Below are 24057 nucleotides of genomic sequence, written 5' to 3'. Positions count from 1 at the left end.
AGTATATGTGTATATTTTAAATTATAGAATTTAACAGCTTTAAGACTTTATTGTTTCTAATAAGGATCTGAATTTTTTAAAATCCTAAACTGTTTCATGAACCTCTCAAAATAACTATTTTTAGTAGTTATTTTTTATTCTTTTAGTGCCTTTTTTTATAATCAGATATAGTGACTAAATTGATTTTAGGTTGCATTTCTCCTTTATTAAAAATATGCTATTGTTCATGTCTGGTTTACTTCTGCCATTAATTTTTTGTGGAATATTTTCTTCTAAGGCCCCACAAAATGTTCAAGCTATAGTACTGACATTTAAGTTGAATTTTGTAAAGGAAGTGAACAAAAGTTGCAACTACAATTTAAGGATTTTTTAATTGTGTTTTATTTAATCTCTCTGGAAGCAATTTGTGGACTTCACTACTTTTTCTTTTGTTGTGTGTGTGTCTGTGTGTGCACGCATGTGCAAAATTTTAAGGTCTGTATCCACTGATTGGTTGGAAGATTGGGAAAGAGGTGGTCTTTTTAGCTGAAGGCAACGCATCAGATGCTGGCTCTACCATAAAATGGGCTAAAGAGTTAGGTAAGTGGCTTTTCAATTGTATAATGCTATACAACTATTAGCCCTGTAAGATGCTTCTTTATAGGGTCCTCTAGCTGGCTCCTGTTCGTAGCATTAAGCTTCCATTTGTTTTCTTTAATTGATAAGTAGTCTAGTTTCTCCATCATGGAGCAATGAAATTGACAAAAAAACCAGGCTGTCATCGGGGTGGATGTGGAGGAGGGGCACCAGCTAGAGCCTGACAGCCCCTGGGCTCCCTGCTCCCAGCCAGGCTGCAACCATCCAACTCTCCATGGAGATCGTGGCTGCTGCTCTAACACCAGGACTCTCAGCCCCCCATACTGCTCCTCTTAACTCAGTGGAAGCATTCCTGATGAGGACAGAAGACAGTAGTATGGACATCAACCACCATAGTAATTACTATGGTGGTTGTAAGTCGACATAACATAGGTCGACTTCAGTTTCTAGTGTAGATATGCCCATAGACTTCCAGATAGCCTAGTGGTTAGTAATCTGTACTACCATAAAAGAGGCTTCTGTTCAGTTCCTGATCGTAGGGCCAGATCTTCAGTTCTTAGCCAAGCTACGCTTGGTATAGGACCTGAGATTCGGGGAGCAAGGAGAAGATGGAAGGGGTTATAAGCCACATTTCCACTCCCTCTGTTCAGTCTCTTTTGTAACTTGATGCAGCCCTAAAGACTATTATCCCAACTGGGAATTATCAATTCACAGGGCTCCCCAGCCATGCCCCTTCTTCCCATAATGTAATCTGTGCTGGGTGATTGGGAATGCGTGATGTGAAGCGACAAGGCCACTTAGTAATTCCTTCCCACCAGTGGAATCCCCAGCTGTCCAGTTAAGGCTTCTTTCTGATTGCTTGGCACTGTGGCCTGGTCTACACTGGGGGGAGGGGAAGATGAGCTAAGTTGGTTTAAGTTATGCAACTTCAGCTATGAAAATAGCGTAGCCAAAGTCAACATACTTAGAGCTACTTACCGCAGTGTCTTCACTGCGGTAGGTCGACTGCTGATGCTCCCCCATGAACTCTTTCTACGCTCTTACTCCAGTGGAGTACTGGAGTTGACAGGAGAGTGCTCGGCAGTCGATTCACGTCTTCGCTAGATGCAATAAATCAACCTCTGCTGGATCGATTGCTTCGGAGGTAAGGGTAGACATGCCCTGTCTAAGCACCACAGTGTAATTAGAACAGGGTGCCAAGGATCTGGCCTGTAGTCTTGTTGGATCTTGGCAGGCAGTTACAGCTTATGGGGGAAGACATCTGTAGAGGTGTGGACTCACCCCTGCGGTGCCTCCTGCTGGTGACTTCCGGGAATTATCTCATTCCAGCTCCGGAGCACCCTCTGCAGGCCGGTTATCTGCCTGTCCTCTGGCCCCTTTGTCCCTCCCAGGACCCCAGTGCCCTGTTAGCTGGGGTGCTGCCCCCGAGCAGTAACCCCTTTCTCTTTGGGTCTTCCCCTCCCAGGGGAACCCTCACCCTCTATCCCTGCCTCACCTCAGTATAAGGCTACTGCCAGTCATCGTCTAGCCCCATGCTCTGGGGCAGACTGCAGTATCAGCCTATTCATCACTGGCAAGGTTGGGTTTGGACCTGCTGCCTTGGGCTGCCCTCTGCAACCCCCATTACCTGTTGGCCTTATGCTAGGCCACAGCCTGGGGCTTTCCAGGCTGGAGTTTCCCAGCCCTGCTCCTCTCGGGTACCCTGTCTTCAGCTCCCTGCAGCCAGGCCCTTCTCCCTCTACAGGCAGAAGGAGACTCTCTGTCTGTCCCTGGCTTCTCTGCCTTTATAGGGCAAGCTGAGTCTGTTTGGGGAGTGGCCCCAGCAGCAGCCACTCCCCCCAATCAGCCCAGCCTAAAATCTGCTTCCTCCGGCCACAGCCCCCTTCCAGGGCAGTTTTTAAGCCTTTCAGGGCAGGAGCGGAATAACCACCCTGCTACAGCATCCTTTTATGTTTCTCAACGTCATCTCCAGCTTACTTAGAGTAGCATTATTAGCTTCCACAAGTCCCATACATATTTCTCTGACTAGAAAGAATTATCCTTGATACAAGATTTTGAGAATGAATGGGCTATAGAGTGGTAGGGATATTTGAGGATGGTTGTGGATTTGGTTTCTTGATACTGGATAGTTCTCTTTCATGGGGATGATGGAATTGAAATTAAGAAATATTAAGAAAACAAAATCTGTGCTAGGTGGAATATTTAATTTAGGAATCTTGACTGTAATAATTTATTAAGAAAAGTCAAAGTAAATAATGTAGTCAGTTTCCTTTTTTGTGTGCACCCCTACAGATCTTTTCACCAGTGTAGATGAGACAGCAAGGATGGCACGAAGTGTGGTTGATTCTGAAGGAGTTTGTTTTGTTCCATCTTTTAGTGGTTTGCAGGTAAAAATACCATCCTTAATATGACACACATGATTTTTTGTGTCCTGCTTAAACATTAATATCTGTAAATTTGCCCATTATCATGGTATCTATTCTGTTCTATTCAGGTTCTTGTTCCATGCCCATCATGGTGGTATCTGAGGGCCTCTGTGGTATCTGACCATCTAAAAACATTAATGAATGTATCCTCTAAAAAAAAAAATGTGAGGTAGGGAAATATTATTCCCATTTTACAGATGGGGAACTGACGTACAGACAGATTAAGTGATTTGCCCATTCTCACAAGAACTGAACCCAGATGTCTTGCATCTCAGTCCAGTGCCTTGACCGCCAGCCTATTCTTCCAAAGAACTGAGCTGGACTCAAATTATTGGTTTTATATCATTTATTTTCACAGCCACGTTTCAAGAAAGCATTAATTACGTGCTTAAGAACTTCTCTGAATAAGGATGCTTTCTTGAATTGGGGCCTTAAAGCATAGCACTAATGACTGTTTAACCAACTATGTGGCATATGGATTTAATTTTTAAAACTGTAGATTTGTTTTCTTGTAGTTCTCAGTATGCACAACTCAGTCTTGTTAAAATATACTAAAGGGTTGCTTCGCAGGCTGAGCTCACTGCACACACCAGGGGCTTTGAGCATTCTGCAGTTTCTCCCACAAGCTCCCTGTGCACTACCCTCTTCTTTTCCTGTATTTCAGGTATTCCCTGCAACTCCCCCTTTCCTGGCATTCCCCCCCCCATACCAGGATCCTCCATTCTCCTTCCATGCTCCTGTCCCCTCATACCATTGTCCCCATTCTTCCCCTCCTGCAAGGTGCTTTGTATATCTCCCCCCTTTAGGTATTCTGTGTGCCCCCCCGCCTCTTTCCTTACATGCCAGGGTCTCTAAATCTTCATTCATACCAAGAGCTGTGTGTGTTACTCCCTCCAGGCCAGAAACTCTGTATGCCCTCCCACATCCTCTTTCCCACTCTCAATTCTTACTTGGTTTTTTGTTTGTTTGGAGGATAAGCTGTGCAGGGTGTCAGCATTTTAAATTGCATTGGGAGGATGAGCAGAGCTGTAGTGAGGGGTTATTTGCAGTAATGCCTTAGCAGTGTCCCAGGATGTGAGAGAGACAAGATGGGTGAGATAATATCTTTTATTGAACCAACTTCTGTCGGTGGAAGGGACAAGCTTTCAAGCTTCACAGAGCTCTTCATCAGGTCTGGGGAAGGTAACCAGAATGTTCAAGCTAAATGCAAGGTGGAACAGATTGTTACGCAAAAGGGGTCGGACATGTTGTAGGAGACCACTTAATTTTAAGTGGGCAATTAACACCTCTGCAGTCCTGGGACCAAGGAGAGAGTAGTAGGCAGCAGAGTGTAAAAGCAGTGTCTCAGTTAAATCCATGGTTTTTAGTGTCCTGCAGAATTATGGATTTAAGTTCAGGCTTATCTTTTGAAGATGTCTCGTTTTGAGGATGACTGATAGGTCAGATACAGTGTGATCACTTTGTGTAAAATGTTCATCCCCTGTTGATAGGGTGGGTATCTGTGTATGAGTTCATTTGAGCAGGGCTGGATTAACTTTTTGTGGGCCCGACACCAAACATATTTGTGGGCTCCCATTGGGGAAATAGGGCATGTGATGGGGGGCGGTCCGCAGAGCGAGGGACTGGTTGTGGGCAGTGAGACACAGTGGGAGTGGTCCCACTCTGCCCAGCACAAGGGCACTGTCTACAAACCCAAAACTGCTAGACGCACACTGGCCCACCCAGCCCTGTGCTGCCAACGTGCCCCTTCCACACTGCCCCCCCTGCCCAGTGCCCCGCCCTTATGCCAGTGCCCCCTCACCCAGAGACTTCCTCCACAGATCCCTATACCCAGCACCCCCTGCCTAGAGATCCCTCCTGCTGACCTTCCACCACAACTGCACAGCAGCCTGCACACCATACCCCCTGCTCAGCTCCCCCATCTACAGATCCCCTACTGTCCAGCACCCCCTTCACAATCCTGCCATCACAGCTGTACAGTGCTCCATATTCCTGAGGGAATTCTGCATCAAATTCTGTCCATAATATTTTAAAATTCTGAATTTTTTTTTATAATAAATAAATGTGGAAGCTCCACCACGGCAGTGGGGAGCACAGGCCACTGGCTGCATGGAGGTCGGAGAATACCCTGCAGCCTTCCCTGCCTCCCTGGGACAGGGACTTAGCAGTGAGACTGAGCCTGACCCTGCCACAGAAACACCCTAGGGCCCTGCCCCTTTTGCACCATGCACACCAGATGTGGACAGGGAGGCTCAGCCTGGCAGCAGGATCCAAGTGCAGAGGGACTTGGTGTGGGGGTATCCAGATGGGGGTAAGAGGGTTCTGTGGGGGGCAGTCTGGGTGCAGGCATCTCAGTGGGGGATCTGCCACAGGGAGGTGCCAGGTGCAGGGGCAGTGGGAATCTGCAGGAGGGACCAAGTGAAAGTGGTTGGAGCTCAGCGGTGGGGAGGAGTCTAGGTGCAGGGGAGGTGGGGTTGTTGTACTTAAAGTACTGCACAGGATCTTTTCAGGGGGAAAAAGGCAAACGCATGCATTACCAATGAATGTGGCATCAATCAACACTGTATCATATGCATATGATTTATATTACACTCATGCACTCACATACACACACACAAACACACTCTGTCTTGTTGTTGTTACCAATTAGTTGCTCCCCTTAACTTCACTGGGCAGGTGAGTTAGATAGGGGAGGGTGGAGCTGGGCTTCTGCCGATCCGGATCGATGCTCTGATGGTGACAAGATGAGACCCGGGGTCCTCTGCAAGACACATCACATTTATTGCAGTCTCCCTCTTATGCAGATCTGTACCAGATTCAAAATCTGTGTCTGTGTCAGTTGGTCTTTTGTGCTGCTTCCTTCTGGGTGTTGTCCCAATGCTGTTCAAAGAGGGTGTTTCCAAAAGAAGGTGCTTGATTCTAACCCCCACCCCCTCACCCTCCACCCCCAGGCCGTCAATATGTCTGCTATTTTTAGTGAGCCCACTTGACAAGTTTTATTGTTCTTGGGTCTGGCTTCCATCCCATCTCCAACTAGCAGTCTGGAGGTACTTGCCTTCCACGCCTTGCTCATTCACACCTCATTCATTCAACACAGCAATTGATTAAGGGAGTGTGGGGAGGGGGAATCTTATTCTACTCCTAGCAAAAAGACATTTTTCTTCTACTTTAACTATCCTTAGGGGCTATTATACCAAGGCTTAACACAAAGTTTTCTAGAAGTTTTTCTACATAGGGATCTGATACAAAGTTCCTATATCAAAGGACTTGATACAAAATTGCATGAAAATAGCTTAATACAGGGTTATATGAAGAAGCATAATACAAAGTCATATGAAATTTAGAGGTTATATATGTATAGGCTTAATACAGGGTTAGATAGAGAGGCATAATACAAAGTCATATGAAAGTTATGTGAAGCTGCTTAATACAGAGATTTATCTACAGGGTTCATTTGGGTGGGGGTCTAGGTGTACATGGTTGGGGCTCAGTGGGGAGGGTGTCTGGAGAGGGCTCATCGGGGTGGTACAGATGCAGGGGAAGTGGGACTTGTCAGGATGAGGGTTTGATGGGTCTGGTTAACTGGGGAGCCCCAGCTGCTGCTAAGGGGAGCCGCATGTGGGACCCCCGTTTCCACTGTCCCAGGGATCGGCAATTTTTGGCACGTGGCCCACCAGGGTAAGACCCCTGGCGGGCAAGGCCAGTTTGTTTACCTGCCACGTTTTAAGGTTCGGCCGACCACGGCTCCCACTGGCTGTGGTTTGCTGCTCCAGGCCAATGGGGGCTGCAAGATGCTGCGGCCAGCACATCCCTCATCCTGCAGCCCCCAATTGGCCTGGAGCGGCGGACCATGGCCAGTGGGAGCTGCAATCAGCTGAACCTGTGGATGCAGCAAGTAAATAAACCGGCCCAGCTCACCAGGGAGCTTACCCTGGTGGGCCACGGGCCGAAGGTTGCAGATCCCTGCCCTGCCCTCTTCTCTTCTCCATCCTATGCCCCTTCCCTACCACTCCATCTCCTCCCCATCCCACCTCCTTCCTTCCCCACTGCCTCTTTCTCCCTGCTCCTGCTTCCCCTATCCCCTTCTCTTCCCCATCCCATGCCCCCTTCCTCAACACTCCATTTCCTCTCCATCCCACCCCCTTCCTTCCAGTCTGCAACACACTGTTATTCCCACAGTCTATTTTTTAAAAAGCAGAATCTCAGCCTCCTTATCTTACTCCCATCTCTAAAGCACTCCTGGGAAAAGGCAAAGAAAGGGGCTCTTTGTTTCCACCAGAGTGTCCACAAAATCTTGATTTATTTTGAGAAATGGGCTGCTTAGTTAATCTAAGATGCCTTCATTTGGTGGCTTATTTGAGTTCCTTCCATTATGGGTAAAATATTATGGATTCTTGCTAAGTTTTTGTATTTGCAGACAGGAATCTTGAGGAGGACACAAACTTAATCTTTTATGAATTTTTAGGGTTGTAATGCTCAAGTACTAGAGATGTTGGGAGTTCTTAATTCGACAACATGCATCTTTTCTTCCTTGCTGGTAAAGACCAGCAGGGAGATACTGGGTCTGTTACTGGTGAAGATTGTCAGTGCCTATATTAGAGACATCATGGTACCAGCTTTTCTTAAAGAAGCAGTTATAATGTAGGTTTTGATCAGAAAATCCACGGTTGGCATTGACAATCGGCTACTATCACATCTTCAATTCTTTGTCAAGGTTGTAGAGAAGGCTGGGATGAGATGGTTCTCAGAGAATCTAAATACCTTAAGTCTCCTAGACCCTTGATGATCTAGTTACAGGCTTTGGGTATGGGATGGAAATGGCACTGGCAGCATTGTTAGATTTCTTTTTATCAATGAGTGAAGATCTGGTGTGTGTTGATATTGTTGCATATGGTGGGTGTTTTCAATACTGTTGATTGTGGAGAGTTGATAGCTTGACTGCAGCAGAAGTGGATGTTGCTGCTCTTGACTGTCTCCATTCTTTCCTGGCTGAATAGTCGCAAAGGGTATTGTAAGGGAGCTGATTCTCCTCCTTAAAGATCTTGTCATATTGAATTCAACAAGGTTTCAACTTGTCTTCCCAATCTGTTCAATGAGGGTAGGGGCTTGTTAGAAAGGTTAGTGAGGAATTATGGGGCAGTCAGGTACTCTAATGACAACCCATTTTTATATCTTGGTCCTTTCTGACCCAGTCAATGCAATTGTTCACCTGCCCAATATTGTTGGGGCATAAACTAGATCTAGTTGGCTGAAATTCAGCCCAATTAAGATTGAGGTGACACTAAGAAGTATGAGGAGGAGCTACAAGATGAGACACAAAGATTATCACTTCCTCCTTTAGTAATGCAGGTGGGCATGCCATTTGTGACTTGGGTTCACAATTGAGTGGTATTGATTGGATCCTCAGTAGCTATTGGATTATCATATCATTGGTGTCCCAGAATACTTTTTCCATCTGCATTTGGTTTGCGAGATTGCAGCTGTTTCTTTTGGATGCAGACCTTGTTACAGTGATTCATGCCTTTGTCACACCAAGGCTGGTTTAGTTAAGTGTGTTCTATGTGGAGCTTCACCTCAAATCAGCCTGAAAACGTAGGTGTTGAAGCATATAGCCTCTGAAGGTGGATTTATGGGAGCACATGACACTAGAATTCTATAATCTGCACTAGTTTCCTGTTGAAGTGAAGTTTAACTTGCTGTTTGTGATCTATAAGGCCCTCAATGGTTCAGGACTTTTTCCTGGGAGACTAACTCCCTCCCCATGCCTACTGCTGCATTTTAGTCAGTAGAGACATTTGAGTTGGATTGCTCTCAGTTTAACACTGGTTGCTGGTACTGGAGTGTTCTCTATGAGGGTCCCTCGCTATAAAACCTGTTTCTCACTTGGTCTGGATTTGCGTGGCTCTGCTGAGATTCAGAGCATGTATGTAGCACACCTATCTTACTCAGGCTCTTTTTGAAGAGAGAGAGAGACTCGATGGAGATTGAGATTTGTATGGAGATTCTTCTGGGAGTTATGTTGGAGGCTGTTGGTAGCGTCAGCTTAGTTTAGATGTCTTCTGATACTTGTGTAAATCAAAAGAAATTGCAAGTTGTTATTTAAAATGCCAAAAAGGGTGATACAGGATGGCCTGCATGCAGATACAACTGATGTGATAAGAGGTGGTGTTCTGCTTTGGGCAAGTCTACATTAAAATGCTCCATCCAGCTGCACCGCTGTTACTCTTTAATGAAGACACTTTACACCAATGTAAGAGAGCTCTCCTGTTGGCATAGTTAATCCATCTCCTGAAAGGCAGTAGCTATGACAGCAGGAGAAGCATAGCGCTGTCTACATGGGGGGTGAGGTCGGTATAACTATGTTGCTTGGTGTGTGGATTCCTTCCCTCCCGCCCCCAGCGACATAGTTGTACCAATTATAGGTCTGTAGAGTAGACCAAACATTTATATTTACCCACTTGCAAAGCTTAAAGGGATGCTGCCAGATAGTTTAAGGCCTGAACGTTATATGCTTTTAAAATATCACTACTAATGTTTTTTTGAGGAACCCTGTCGTCCTATTCTCTGCAATTAATACCATATAAATATCTAAAATAATTTAGATAGGAGCTTTCTCCCAACATTTTACAAATTTCTTAAATCAACTTGTGTGAAAACTCTTTTCTTCTCACAGAATTTTTTGCAATTTCCCATTTCCCCCACAAAATTACCCCTGCCGAAATGGGAACTCCACACCACTGAATAAAAGGTCTCTTAGGATCCAGAACTCCCAGCACAAGAAGGGCTTCAGATCTCAAAGTCATGATATTTTTCACTGTAGAAATGCTAGTTTAGGCAATTTTTAGAGACTTTTTTATGGCTCCTTACAACCCTTGTACAGTTGGACTTGTGACTTTACAGAAAGAAATGAATTATTTTAACAACTCTTAAATGTTTCTAAAATAGCTATTCTGTAACATGACATACAGAATACATGATGATACAGGTTGATCATCACTTAATCAGGATGACTGAGAAACTTACTCAGGCGTTGCTATTTTTGAGCAACACAACCATCACAATGTTTTCCTAAACAACTTTTTATACCACATCATACAATCATGAATTCTTTATAGCTATAGTGTGTGTATGTGAGTGTGTATGTGTGTGAGAGAGAGAGAGAGAGAGAGAGAGAATAGATATATGGTACGAAGTAGGCACCTGACATGGAGTAAGCACTTCTGGAGCTCAACCATGACATGTCTACCCTGCTGTACAGGTTAGCTCCTATTGTCTTCCAGTAATCTAAATTTGATTGCTTGGTTAGGTTTCGTAGATATCAGGATAGCAGGGGCTGGACATGTTATGGAGGCAATGTGTTCATTTCCTAGATAGTCAAATGTTTCTTTGACAGTTCCTATTATGAGAATGAGGAGAAGGCTTTTCCCCTCTTAACTTGGATGACATTTCTATGATGTGGCGCGTTTCTCATTATGGGACAGAAGTATTCCTGCTGTACAAATTTAAAATGATATTTCCTTGATTTATTATCACTCACTCATCTTACTTTCGTTCTGTAGTTTGTGTAAGTCGTTCGTATATATTATGTGTGATATGTTATAAAAATGAAAATAAAGCTTTTAAACAAAGTGAATAAAACTCTGGTCCTCTAGACATTTGCCTTTAATATATATCATGATTCCTTTCCTTTCTAGTTAGTTGCTTATATTTGACAATCTACAAGCTTGTCAACAAGGAACCTTTTATTATTAGTATGGCTGGGTTAAACATTCCACAAGTTGGAAAAGGTGGTTGTACACTGGAGAACTGAATATATTCTTTACTGACTTTAAACATAACTCATTTCTGAACTGAGTCTCAGCGTGCAACATACTAGCCTTCATTTGGGAGTTGGGCTGTCACTTCATTTTCATCCTTCTAAATACTGAGCATCAACAACTCTTATCAAAGTCTGTGGGAATATTTGGGAGTTCATCACCTGTCAGGATTGGGCTTTAATGCATTCCCAGTTTCCGCCATATATGCATACTCTTATATTTTTACTTTAAAGTAATTTATACTTCCTTAATTTTTTTGTTGGTGTTTTCCATTTTTTTTGCAGTCACAATATGATTAAAATTAGGGCTGCTTCAGAATTCTGTATAGCAGATATTTAAGGAACTAAATAAAAATCCTGTAAAGTTTTTTAAAATGTTGTGTTATTTTTAAATTGAAAAAACATTTAACATTGTCTTAATGCATTTAAGGGCAAGTAGAGTGACGTTCTGTCACTCAAATCCACCAAAACAGTGAAGCAGAGATGGATGCAAAAACCAATGTGCCAGTCATCCTACAAAAGGCGATCACTTTTTTATGAGACAGCCAGAATTAGTGTGTCTGTTGCATCATTATGCCATTCAAAACATTAGTGCAATTATGTTATGTAATTTAAATTGACTAGCCTCTTCAAGGCTATTGTATTATATTAATTAATTTTTTCTGTACAAAAAGTCTGGGGAAAGTCAGTAAATTCTTCCCCCCTCCAACCCCCCCCATTTTAATAATACTGTACTCTATCTAAGACACTTGTACTTAAGTTGATGTGTACTCTATGTATATTTTTAATAGGTAGTACCAATGAGTGATATTTAGTGTATAGAATTCTGGGGGGAAAAACAAATGCAATAATTGAAAACTTTTTTGGTACTGAAAGAAACTGATTTGAAAACTGATTTTTCTGAAATATAGGCAAAATAATGACTGTCCAATGCTTACATATTGTCTTAATTTTCTTCTTCTCATTATGCTGCCTGTAATTGTCATGTGTAAGTTATTTTTGCTTACTACTTGTATCCTTTTTAAAAATGCTACAAATATAACTCAGTAATTAATTTTATTGTCAAACCTTTATTTTAGGTTCCTGTGAATGACCCATGTGCATGTGCCTCCTTTATGGGGCTGAAACCTTCCACTACCAGAAATCATCTTATACGAGCTATGTTGGAATCTATCGCTTTTAGGTATTGAGTGCAGTCTTTCCTAATTCATTATCTTTAGGATTTCTATTTTCCTCTCATCTAATTATTCTGTATTTTGGTCACTCAGTGTGTGAAGTCAGATAATCACTTGTTACATAAATGCATGGACTTAGCAATTTATAAAATGTTAACTGTGGTAGTTTATATTAGTTGACACTGACAGGAAGTTTTGTATATTTATCAAGGGGCACAGTTTTTGTTAACAACTGACCCAGCATAACAGTTCTCAAATTAAAATGGACTTGGCTCCTCTGCATGTCCAAAATCTGTCTTCTGCCAGAAGTTTGCCCTTGTGTTTCCTCACTCCCTTTATGTGGAAAGTAAGCCTCTTTTCACTCTCAATCTATTTTAAGTAGGCATGAAGCTGCAGGCTCCTGGGATAATTCTTAGGTCCTCCATGTTTATATAACATAGTGATAGGCATTTTAAAAATACATGAGAGAGACAGAAGATATGTTAGCTGCTGAATTGGGATATGTGTCTTTTGCATACATGGAAAGCTGAAAAGCTCATCCAAAGAGCTGGCAAAAAAAGTTTCAAATATATCTTTTCCTTTGAGATGTATGTTTTTCCCTATAACTATTTGGGTAAGTTAAATTACTTCTTTGAGTGACGGTCCTTATGTATGTTTATTCCACACAGTGGTACTCATGTGCGCTGTGTGCCCAAGTCCAGAATTTCTTCAAAGCCGTGTCCGTTGACCTGCACAGGCACAGTAACTCTACTTGTGCTCCCAACCATGGGTGTAAGAGGAAATATGGGTTGATGCCTCCCAGTTCCTACTTATCACCACATGGCCTGAGTTGGAATCGTGTCCTCCTCCACTATGGTAGAATCTGTAAAATTTAATTGTAAATAGTTTATATTTTAGCTTAGGAATTCTAGTTAGTATATAGTTTAGTATAGAGTAGAATATCCCCACCACCACTCCCCAGTTGGAGGGACATCTTCCCTGATCCCAGGACTATGCCCAGGGTCCCAGGATTCAAGAACTGAGTCTCCTGCCCTCACTCTTCCTCAATCAGCAATGAGCATCACTGGTACCTCTACTGTGTCTGGATGAGACACATATCTCTGTGATGTTTATTATCTGTAAATCCTTCCCACCCAGAACTAGAGAGGCCCAAGAGCTCTAGCTGAGAAAGTCCCTGATGGAGGAGGCTCTGTCTGACTCAAGCCCGCGAGACCCCCTGTACTAGCTGGCTAGCAGTTCTCCTCCAACACAAGCCTGGGCAGAAGGATTGATCCCCCATAACAGACTGTCCAGAAGAAACTTGTTTCCTTCCCAAGCCAGTCCAGGTTGGGTGAGATGTCGCATATGGACGGAACCAGCTCCACTGAAGACTCCTAGGCTGCAGGATAAGGCACAGAAAAACAGGGATCTGCTGGTAACTGTGGTAACCAGGGGGCAAAGATAAACTCTCTCCAGTCTCATCTCTGAGAGCATGTCCGGATTCATCATTGTGAATACAAATACCATCAGGCCACATCAGACAAACCAGAATCTTTGAGTGTCGGTTGGAACTCCTCAGACTCTGGGCTCTTCGGAGACCTTTGTAACACCAGAGGATATCTTCCTTCCCTATATGCAGTCTCCACTTCTTCTGGCCCTGCTCTCCTAAGAGATGCCTTTACCCCAGGGGAGGAACCGTTACCATTATCTCAGGAGAGATCCCATCTCCATCCATCAGGCAGGAGCACCTTGGTACCAACCAATGGAACCATCCTTGGAATCGGAGGAGATAGCTGCATCAGTATCTCTGCAAAGGCACAGGACCCCTGACAGACAAGGCATTATTACCCCTCCAGTTATGACCTCCTCAGGGACATCTGGCATTGATTCCCGTGGGAGCTACCATTAAAGTTTTCCCAGTGGTAGCGGTCCAGATGAGATGTCAGAGATATACAGTATTTCCATACGTGGACGACTGGCTCCTGGTATGCTGATCTCACCAAGAAGTCATATCCAGCAACAGAGTTTCTTCAGAGCCTCCTTGCCACCTTAGGTGTTTGTCACCTGCAAGGACAATACATTTTATAGGAGCATGTCCAGACTCAGTCTCTGCGAGAGCTTTCTTCCCTCCAGGCATATTTTATGCGATGAGCAACCTGATCTTTCTCATCACCTGCAAATCTTGAACTACAGTACATCAGTGTCTCTCCTTGTTAGGCCACATGGCCACATGCACTTACATGACACTTTTCACCAGACTCTACTTGCGGTGTCTATAAGCTTGGCTCCACTCGATTTACTGACCAAATAGGGATCACATCAATTCCAAAGTCACCGTTTCCTCTGGAGTTCTCACCTTCCTTGCTTGGTGATCCAACCTGAACAAATTCATGGTAGGGACACCTTTCAGCTCTTCCATACCAACGGCCACCATCATGATAGATGCCTCCCTCACAGGTAGGGACACACACTTGGACTGCCACAGTGATCAGGGTATCTGGATGCCATGAGAGTCTAGGCTACATATAAGCTTACTGAAGCTAAGAGTGGTCTGACTGGTATGAAAGGCCTTCTACACACTCACTCCACATACAAATAATGGCAGACAACGTCATCACAGTGGTCTGTATAAATAGAGAAGAATGAAATCTTGTTCCCTCTGCCTGGAAGCGATCAGACTTTGGAACTGGTGTATGAGAGGTCATCACTGTATAGGCCACATACCTCCTGGCTGTTCAGAGCTCCCTGGCAGACAGATTAAGCAGAAGCTTCTCTGCAGACCACGAATGGGAGATGCATGACACAGTCCTAACCACCATATTCACACAATAGGGACTCTGCTAGGGGACATTTTTGCATCCCAGATAAACAGAAAGCTTCCCATGTATTGCCCCAGAGAAGCCAGAGGCCAAGACACTCAAGGCGATACTCTCCAGAGCAGACAGCCTCAGATATACATTTCCTCCCATCCCTCTATGACTACAAGTCATAGGCATGACAGAGCCATCATCATCCTCCTAGCACCATACCATCCCAAACAATTCTGGTTCACAGAGCTCCTGACAATGTCCACATGTCCCCTTATCAGGATCTGTGCATTTCAAGGTCTCCTAATTCAGTACGGGGAAAAAAATCAAGCACCTCAACCTGAGCTCACTCCACCTCACAGCCTGGTGTTTGGATGGACGTTAGAGATAGAACACTCAGCATCTGCCCCTGTTTAGGAAATTCTGACCCAAAGCAGGAGGGATTCTACTAGACTCTGCTACCTAGCTAAATGGCAGAGATTTTTGGCCTGGGTGCATTGCCACCAGCATTTACTTGATACTGTGGGCATTCCAGTTATCCTAGACTAGCTCCTCTTCTTAAAGATCGCAGGCTTAGCCCTCAGTTCACTAAGAGTACACCTAACAGCAATTAGTGCCTTCTCCCACTGGTGGAAGGTTGTTCTATCTTCATACCCCTGATCACAGTTTGATTTATGAAGGACTTGATCAGGACCTTCTCCCTGGTCACTAAACCTACACCTCAATGGGACCTTAACTTAGTCCTTTAAACACTCTCGGGCCCACCCTTCAACCATTGGCGACATGTGCCATGACCCACCAGCCCATTAAGGTGACATTCTTTAGTAGTCATTACTTTGGTGAAAAGGGTCAGTGAGCTGTGAACCATGATGTCAAACCCTGCTTATACAGAATTTTACAAGAAGATTTCCCTTAGATTACACCCTAAATTCCTTGCCAAGGTTTTGTCTGAGTTCCACGTCAATCAGTACACTTATCTGTATTCTTTCCAAAACCTCATGCTTGTTCCGAGAAGAGATTTCACTCTCTTGATGTCAGGCACACTCTGGTATTCTACCTGCAGAGAACAAAACCCGTTAGAAAATCAAGACTCTTTGTTGTCTTGTCAGATCATCATTATTGGCGATCTCGCGATTCAAGGATGATCTCTACCACAGATTTACATATGGGTCCTGAGATGACTCGGGAGTCCAATCCTGGAAGCACAGATCTGCCCACAGTAGACATTTTTCTAGTGGGTCAGCTGCCTGCTGGTAGAAAGATTTTGTTTGTTTTTCCTTCCTTCTCTCTCTCTTTTCAGCTTCAAGGGCAAGATGCTTTTCCTTAAAGTGGACCACTGCCTGACGGAGGATGTGGCACCATTGAGATCAGTTGGTGGCTTGCTCCTCCCAGCTTGTGATATCCACATAATTTTTCTTGAGATACGCTTTCTATGTGTCTTTGTAGCGTTTCCTCTGACCACCACATGATTTCTGACCATGTGTGACCTGAGAGTAGAGCATTTGTTTCGGTAAGCGAGAGTCTGGTATCCACACACAAAGTCCAGCCCAGCAGAGTTGGTGCATGAGGATCATTGCTTCAATGCTGGTGATATTGGCTTCAGTGAGGATGCTGGCGTTAGTGCTGCAATCTTCCCACTTGATGCGAAGAATCTTCTGAAGGCATCATTGGTGGTCCTCTGCAAACTCTTGAGGTGCTGTCGATGGGTCACCTAAGTTTCGGATCCATAAAGGAGTAGCCATCTTGTAGTATAGACCTGGATCTTGGTGTCTTGGTAGGTCACGGTCCATGAAAATGTGTCAGAACAATTTCCCAAAGGAAGCACTCGCAAACTGGATTCTGTGCTGGATCTCCCTGTCAATATTTGCATTTTGAGAAAGCTGGCTACAGATGTAGCAGAAGTGCTTGACTGTCTCCAAAGTCTGTTCCTCGATGATGATTTGTAGTAGGTCAAGTGTAAGGCCTGAAGCAGGTTTATGGAGCACTTTAGTCATCTTAATATTGAGTGAGAGTTGTAGGTTTTGGCAAGCTTGTGCAAAAAAAAAAAATCAGTGTGGATCCAAGGTCAGCCTCAGTGTGCATGAGGATGGCACAGTCATCAGCATATTGAAGATCAGTAATGGACACTCTGTGAACTTTATACTTTTGAATGGAGACATCGAAGATGAAAAAGCTGCCCATCTATTCTATATTGAAAGTCAGCTCCACTGAGGAGGTAATCTTTAACGAGGACCAAAATGACTGCTACATAGATGGAGAACAGAATTGGGGCGATAATGCATCCTTGCCTAACTCCAGTTTTGATGACAAAAGAGTCTGTCTCCAGGCCATTATAGAGAACAGTGGCAGTCATCTGATCATGAAAAAGCCTTAGGATCTTAGTAAATTTTGGAGGGCAGCCAAATCTGGCCAGCAACTTCCATAGAGCTTCATGATTGACTGAGTCCAGAGCCTTTATCAAATTGATGAAGGCCATGTAAAGATCCTGATTTTGCTGGTAAGGATGCTCCACAAACTTTTTCTTCACATCTGGTATAATGAGAAGATTCTGTGAAACTAGAGAATGCCAACATTGTTAAAATCTTTAAGAAAGGAGATAAGTCGGAGTGTGGAAACTATCGAGGCATTGCCTTGCTATCTACAGCAGGGAAGTTTCTTGCCTGTATCCTCTTGTCTGATTACTTCCCCTTGCTGAGAAAATATTGCTGGAATCTCAGTGCAGTTTTAGACCATCCCACAGGACAACCGACATGATTTTCACTGCCCACCAAATCCAAGAAAAGTCTCAGGAGCCTTGGCAGAACGGTCGCAGGGATAAGCTGTATCCTCTGAGGATTTCTAAATGGGTTTCAGGATGCATCTTGCAGTGCTACAAAAATAGCAATTTCCTCCTCCTGAGCATATCACCACAAGGGCACTGCAGGATATCTGCAGAGGAGCGACTTGGAATTCCATCCATACTTTCACGTCAGACTATGCTCTAACTCAAGCAGCAAAGGTGGATGCAGCCGTAGATCTGCAGTACTAAAAACATCTCTGCTGCCAGTTTCCTTGGACCCTCTTCAAGTCAGAACGCTGCTTGACAGTCACCCATGTGTAGAATATACCATAGGGACCATCCCTCAAAGAACAAATGGAGATTACTTACTGTAACTGGAGGGTCTTAGAAAAGTGTTGTCTGTCAGTATTTCACTACCCACCCTCCATCCCCTCTGCTTCAGATCTGTTTGGATTGTTGTAAGAAGAGAAAATGGAGGGGTGTTAACCAGCACTGCCTCTTATACCCTTGGTCGGGAGCATGAGGAGAGTTACTGTATACATGCGGGTCAGTGGACACTGAAGAAATCCTGGACTCAGGTGCATGGTGTGCATGCGTACCTAGGTGTGGAATATATGCATCTCAAAGAAACTCAAGTTACAGTAAGTAACCTCCCTTTTGTAGCTTTGACGGTCTCCCTTTAAAGAGCAGCTGGTGCTGGGTTTTTTTGCTGAAGCTATGGTTAATGTTTTTTTCTATTTCCAGTTCTTAAGGTTGTATGTTGCATCCACCTGCTCTAACTTACCTTAAATAAACTGTAAGCCCTTTGGGGCAGGAACCATATCTCCTTATACAGTGCCTAGCACAGTTGGTCCTGATCCTGATGGGCCACCTGACTACTATCATAATGGTGTGTAACAGAAACCAGTCTCCGTTTATTTTTTAATCATTCAGTCCATGCTGGGAACTTGTCAACTGTCGAAGGCAATTTTGACAAAACTGCTGTCACATTTTGTCATATAATCTTGCATACTGTATAGATATTGAACAGCTTTTAGAATACACATTATGTATAAATACATTAATTTCTATAAATTTTTTTTAAAGAAACAAACAGATGTATGATACCATTGTGAAAGAGGTGCGGGTTCCACTTACAAATATTCGGTATGTTTGTATTATTTTTAATATCACAAATCATAAATTTTGTTTGGTGTTTGTGAGTTCAAGTAAAACACACATGCTCTAGAACTTTGTTATTCAGTTTGTCTTTCTGTGAACATTCCATTAGGGCTATTATTCAATTCCTGGCAAGTGTAGCGTTCCTGTTGACGTAACTTCAAAAGTGATATGGATTCTAAATCTGCATTGTTGAGTATGAGTTGGTGTTGAACTTTCACTCTCAGGTTTACTTTAATAGAAGTCAGAACAAATTTTGTTCTATTAATTTTCTCTGCAGCATTCACGGGGTCCGGGTAGTGACACCTGTAACTGGGATTGCCTGACAATTTCCATCATAAGATCCTTTTTTGAGTTTCTTATAATTTTGCCTAATTGTAACCATTTTAGCTGAAATTTTCCATGCTGGCTATCTGCCTCAGACTATATTTTTCAGCAAAAAATTTTGTAACTTCTGAGCATGAGTTTAGGAGAAAATACTTTGCTTTGGTCATGTTAAAAATTCTTTCATAGAGAAACTGTATTACAGCAGTTCCCAAACTGGGGGTCAGGTTATGATGTTTGGGGGACATGGTTCTGGTCTGTAGTGGCATCCTCCACACAGCATGACCTCACACATACCATACATATGACCCCATTTCAAGTAATTAATTTCCTTCCAGGACTCCAGACAGCATGGAGGAAGCCATTTGGAAGAGCAAAATGGCATCTTTTATACAGCACGACCTCACAAGCACCATGTGCATCAGGTCAAGACACATGGAGGACACCATTTTGCTTGTCAGAATGGCTTCCTTCATGCTGTCTGGGGTTCTAGAAGGAAATAGTTAATTAAAATGGGGTTGTGCTGGCAAAAAGTTTGGGAACCCCTGCAGTAGGACCTCTTCGCTTTGGAGCAGGAGTTGAAATTTGGCAAGGGGATCATTCTTGTGTCAGAGATGTGCCTTTTGCAATCTCCAGGAAAATTTGTCCAAATTTGGCCAGGTTGTGAGCCTTTGAAAACCTCATTTCAAACGTGCTCAGTAGAAACTGGTTAATGTTTGGTAGCAAATTTACTAAAGAGTCCATCTGTATTGGGCCTACTCTATCCTGAGGCTCTGAAGGATGAGTAGAACTTTCTGTGAAATTGCTCCTTTCAGCAGCCAGGGGCCATTGTTGTGCTGCACCCAGGAACTGAGAGCAAGGAGAGATTCTCTTCTGTGTTCTCAGTGGTCTCTCTGCAGGCACCCAAGCAGCAAGGAGGAGGAAACAGCATGAGCAGCTGGGCCTGTGGGGTGGTGAAAGGGGACATGGCAGTGGGGTAACAGTGTTGAGGTATGATAGGGGATGGGGATTGGGATGAGGAGCTGGAGGGTGTGTGTGGGGAGAGACATGGACAAGGACAGGCCAGATGAGCCAGGAGAAAAAGAGTTAAGGTTTGGCGGGAGATGGGACAGAAGGATCTGTAACCACGACAGTATACTTCCCTCAGAACCTGAAATAGAGCCCAGAATTTCTGTCTCCACATTTGTCTGCTGTCAGCCAACAGCTGTGAAACCCATTGAGAAAATGTTTGCCTCATCTCCCTCTAAAAGCTGCTCAAATAGAGCATGACAACCTACTGCTGCTGCTCAAATGGCAGAGATCTGTGCTGTGGCTATGAAGGATGTAATTCTGCTGATGAATCATATTGTTCCTTTTGTTGGAATTTCTTTTATTTTCATTTTTTACTTTTTTAAAAACCTAGGAAATTACAGAAAAACCCTACATTAGAAAAACACTATGATTGCAAAGTCAGGCACTCACAATTTAGGAAATGCCATGCAACAGGGAGTTTTGAGGACTAGTTGGACTAGTGGTTGGAGTGCTTTTCTTGCTCCCCACTTCTGTGGCGTAGGTGTGTCAGTCTTTAAGGCAAGAGGATTGTGAGACTCGGACCTTCCCACTCCACCAGCTCCCAGCCTAGGGCTCTGTGTAAGTCAATCCCTTAGTAGGGGACCTCCCAGCGGGAAGTCTGTGTCCACTGCCCTGGGCTACTTTCTACTGCTGCCACTTGAGTTTGGTGCATGGCCCCTATAATTCAAGTTCTTGTGGTGGCTTGTCTCTAGTAATGGCCCCTTATGAACCCTAGACAGCATCCTACTACAGTCCCAGCTTCCTCTGGGTAAAGCAGCCTTAAGTTCCGTGGGGTCAGAACCCCCACCCCCAGGTCTCTGTGCTTCAGTCACCCAGGTTCCTCTTAGGCCCAGGTGCTCCTAGTCCTCTTTCTCCATCTCATTTGGCCAGGAATACAGTGTTTGGTTCTGGGTGGCTGCCTTGGGTGGCAAGCTAGTGATCCTTCCCTCAAGTAGGGAAGCAGCTTGCTCCTGCCTCTTTGCAAGTCAGCCCCAGAGTGAGCCAGGCTCCCTCCTTTTTTCTCCGCTCCCAGCCTGGCATTGGCTGCAGGTGTAACAGGGTGGGGCTAGCTGGACCCAAAGGCTCTTTTTAACCCTTTCCATGCTGGTGGGCAGTTTCTCTGCGTTACTATCTGCCATAATTAAGGTTGCCTGTATAACCTTAATTCGCCTCCTCTTGTGTGTATATATTATGATAGTCTTTAATTACACAATTTTACTATTTTCTCGATAGCAGCTCTGCTTCATTCACTGAGTGAGATGATAATTCAATATTTTTACCTGCTCGTTGTGTGTGGCCTCAGCACACCATTCAAACCTACACTGAATACAAAGTTATTAAATCCCTCCTGGGTGTTTCTGTGATGCTCTCACCATAATATCTGATGTACTTCACAAACAAGAATGAATTTGTTTGACAGCACCTCTGTGAGAATAGATGGTAGTATTATCACCATTTTATGGATGAGAAACTGAGGGTTTGTCTACACCAGAAAATGAATTTTTACGTTGCTATACCAACATGATAATACTGTTGTTGCTACTCTTGTAAACACTTATTTGGAACAACTGACTGCTTTTTGGGTTTCCTTTTTGAAGCAGCATAAGCTAAACTGAAAAAAGGCTGCAATTATTCCAAACAAGAGTGTCCACAAGAGTAATTGTATAGCAGTATAATTATACTGGTATACTAATGCCTGTTAATTTCCCTGTGTAAATATTTTCCTGAATTGGTAGCATTTTTAAAGCATATTGTATGTTTAAAGCACAGTTCATCGACTTAAGTTGCAGATCTGAGTGCTCATCTGGCTCCCATGTGTCTCATATTGGACACCCAGAAAATGAGGAATGCAGTTAGTGGGCAACCAACAACATTTAGGTGACTTGTCCATCATCACATAGTAACTCCAGCCCAGCACAGCTTCTGTGTATGACCATATGGATAGCGCAGGGGTAGAATCCAGTTCTCCAGTGCAGCATTCAGCTGCCTTAACCAGGAGACCATCTTTTCTCTTCCTGCAGCCACCTGCCTCATTCATTACACATCTTCCAACTTCTGCAACAAATGAGGCAGAAGTCCTGCAGACAATAGCAACTTAAAAAAGGTCTTTTAATGGGAAGTATTGGGCAACCTTAACTATAAGTGTCAATAATAGGAAAGTGGCTAAGCAATTGGCAGTATGGCAGTCTAGTGGTATAGTAATTCAATGTGTGACAGTGTCGGTAATTGTTTATAGTTTAATTATTTGTTCCCTGGTGCTCCTGGAGGAAGGAATGCCTTGTAACTCTAGTAACTCTCTTCAGCTAATACAGGGTCAATGTTCATAAATGCCTGTTTTCCTTGGCTGGAAAGCAAGGTCTCAGGGCTTGTCTTTGGTAGGGGCTATCTCGGCACCTCTGCGATCAATGCAGCGGTATCAGTTTAGCAGGTGAAGATGCAGTAAGTCGATGGGAGAGCGCTCTCCCATCAGTTTCAGTACTCCACCTCAACGAATGGCCAAAACTATATCACTAGCAGATCATCTTCTATTGACATAGTGTGGGGTAGACACTGCTGTAAGTCGAGCTAAGCTACGTTGACGTAAGTTACGTAACTAGCATAACTTAGATCAACTTACCTCATTATTGTAGACAAAGCCTATGATACGAAGGCATTTAGGAGAAAGTAAAGAGAGGAGATGGAGAGATTGCAGCCTACTTCTTATGCTTCCTACAGAAGGCAGCAACTGTGAATGAATAGGCTAGAACACCAACAAAGAATCACTAATTACAAGAAAATGTACCTCTCTAGCTCTTTGAACATAAACTGAACTTACTGAACTTCCTAAAGGATATTCTTGAATGTTCTGTGATTCAGGCTACAGCATGTAAAAGCCATGTTCTACCATAAGTCTTAACATTTCAATCAGGATTATAATTGTACTGTTTTAGGAGGCTGAAATCAAAGTTGTGTTAAAATCTTAAAAATACAAGTTGCTTTTTCAAATTATTTTTTTCAGACTTCAAAGGCAGTATTTTTTTTCCCCAAGAGGACTTATCCTGGCCTCAAAATATGTACCTGTAACTCTGCTCACACATAAAATGGAATATGTATGCACAAATGTAGTAGACAGATTTCTGTATCTGTATGCAAACCCAGAAGTTGTTTCTGAACATTTGATGCTAAATATTTTTATTAAATTCAACCTTTTACCTTTGTTTGCTCCCACACAGCACTGATGGAGGTGTCAGTAACAATAGTTTTATCATGCAGATGACATCTGACTTAATTAATAAGAAGATAGACAAGCCTGTAAACACAGATATGTCTTGTCTTGGAGCTGCTTTTCTAGCAGGTCTTGCTTTAGGTATGTATATTCTTTGAAAAACTTTCCATCTAAATATTTGCTGACTATTTTTTTCTCATTATAATGCATACGGTTCAAGACTACAAATAGATCAGCAGAACTTGTACATGACTTTGTCATTCTTTAATTTTTTGATAATAAATTGTCCCTAAATATTCAGTTAACCAGTTTCACTGTCATTATGGAAATCCAAGATTAAAATTGTGCTTTTCATTCATACATCTGTGTGTGATGGAACAGAGGGGAGAGAGGATGGGGCAAAATATATAAAACCAGTTTAATGGGACAGTGCATCTAACACAAATTAATGCCCTGGTCTTGCAAACACTTATGCATTTGGTTAATTTATGCACATGAGTAGTCCCAATGATGTCAGTTTAAATTATACAGTACATGTATGTTTTCAGGATTACAATCTAAATGTGTAAAATAAGTTTAGAAAATCCTCTTTTGTTCTTCAGATTTTGACAGTAATAATCAAAAGGGATAGTATAAAGTGAATTGACTGTTAGAAAAAATTCAGCTCCAGTAAAGTAGGATCAATCTATTTAATTAAGCAGGCTCCAATGATAACCAAAATGTGTCTATTAAGCAATGGTCTTTATTAATGGAGGTCCATAG

The 24057-nt window shown here is 43.2% G+C and overlaps 1 protein-coding gene across 5 annotated transcripts in view; it reads left to right on the top strand.

Moving 5' to 3' along the window:
* GK5 (glycerol kinase 5) overlaps positions 1 to 24057 on the top strand; it is a 105562-nt gene that overhangs the window by 61002 nt on the left and 20503 nt on the right. For 4 of the 5 annotated variants that reach the window (XR_007776030.1, XM_050965975.1, XM_050965973.1 and 1 more), the window contains 5 exons: positions 475 to 579; positions 2869 to 2963; positions 11898 to 12001; positions 18645 to 18704; positions 23303 to 23436. Coding sequence is in view for 4 of the 5 variants with exons in the window: in XM_050965975.1 (XP_050821932.1) it covers positions 475 to 579; positions 2869 to 2963; positions 11898 to 12001; positions 18645 to 18704; positions 23303 to 23436 (498 nt within the window). In the remaining variant the exon portion in view is untranslated. The remainder of the gene's footprint in view (positions 1 to 474; positions 580 to 2868; positions 2964 to 11897; positions 12002 to 18644; positions 18705 to 23302; positions 23437 to 24057) is intronic. The other variant, XM_050965974.1, reaches the window with a different exon arrangement.

This window comes from Gopherus flavomarginatus, chromosome 8, assembly GCF_025201925.1.
Source record: "Gopherus flavomarginatus isolate rGopFla2 chromosome 8, rGopFla2.mat.asm, whole genome shotgun sequence".
Taxonomy (NCBI): Eukaryota; Metazoa; Chordata; order Testudines; family Testudinidae; genus Gopherus; species Gopherus flavomarginatus.
Note: the sequence above shows the minus strand (reverse complement) of the source record. Positions and strands in the feature narration are given on the sequence as shown.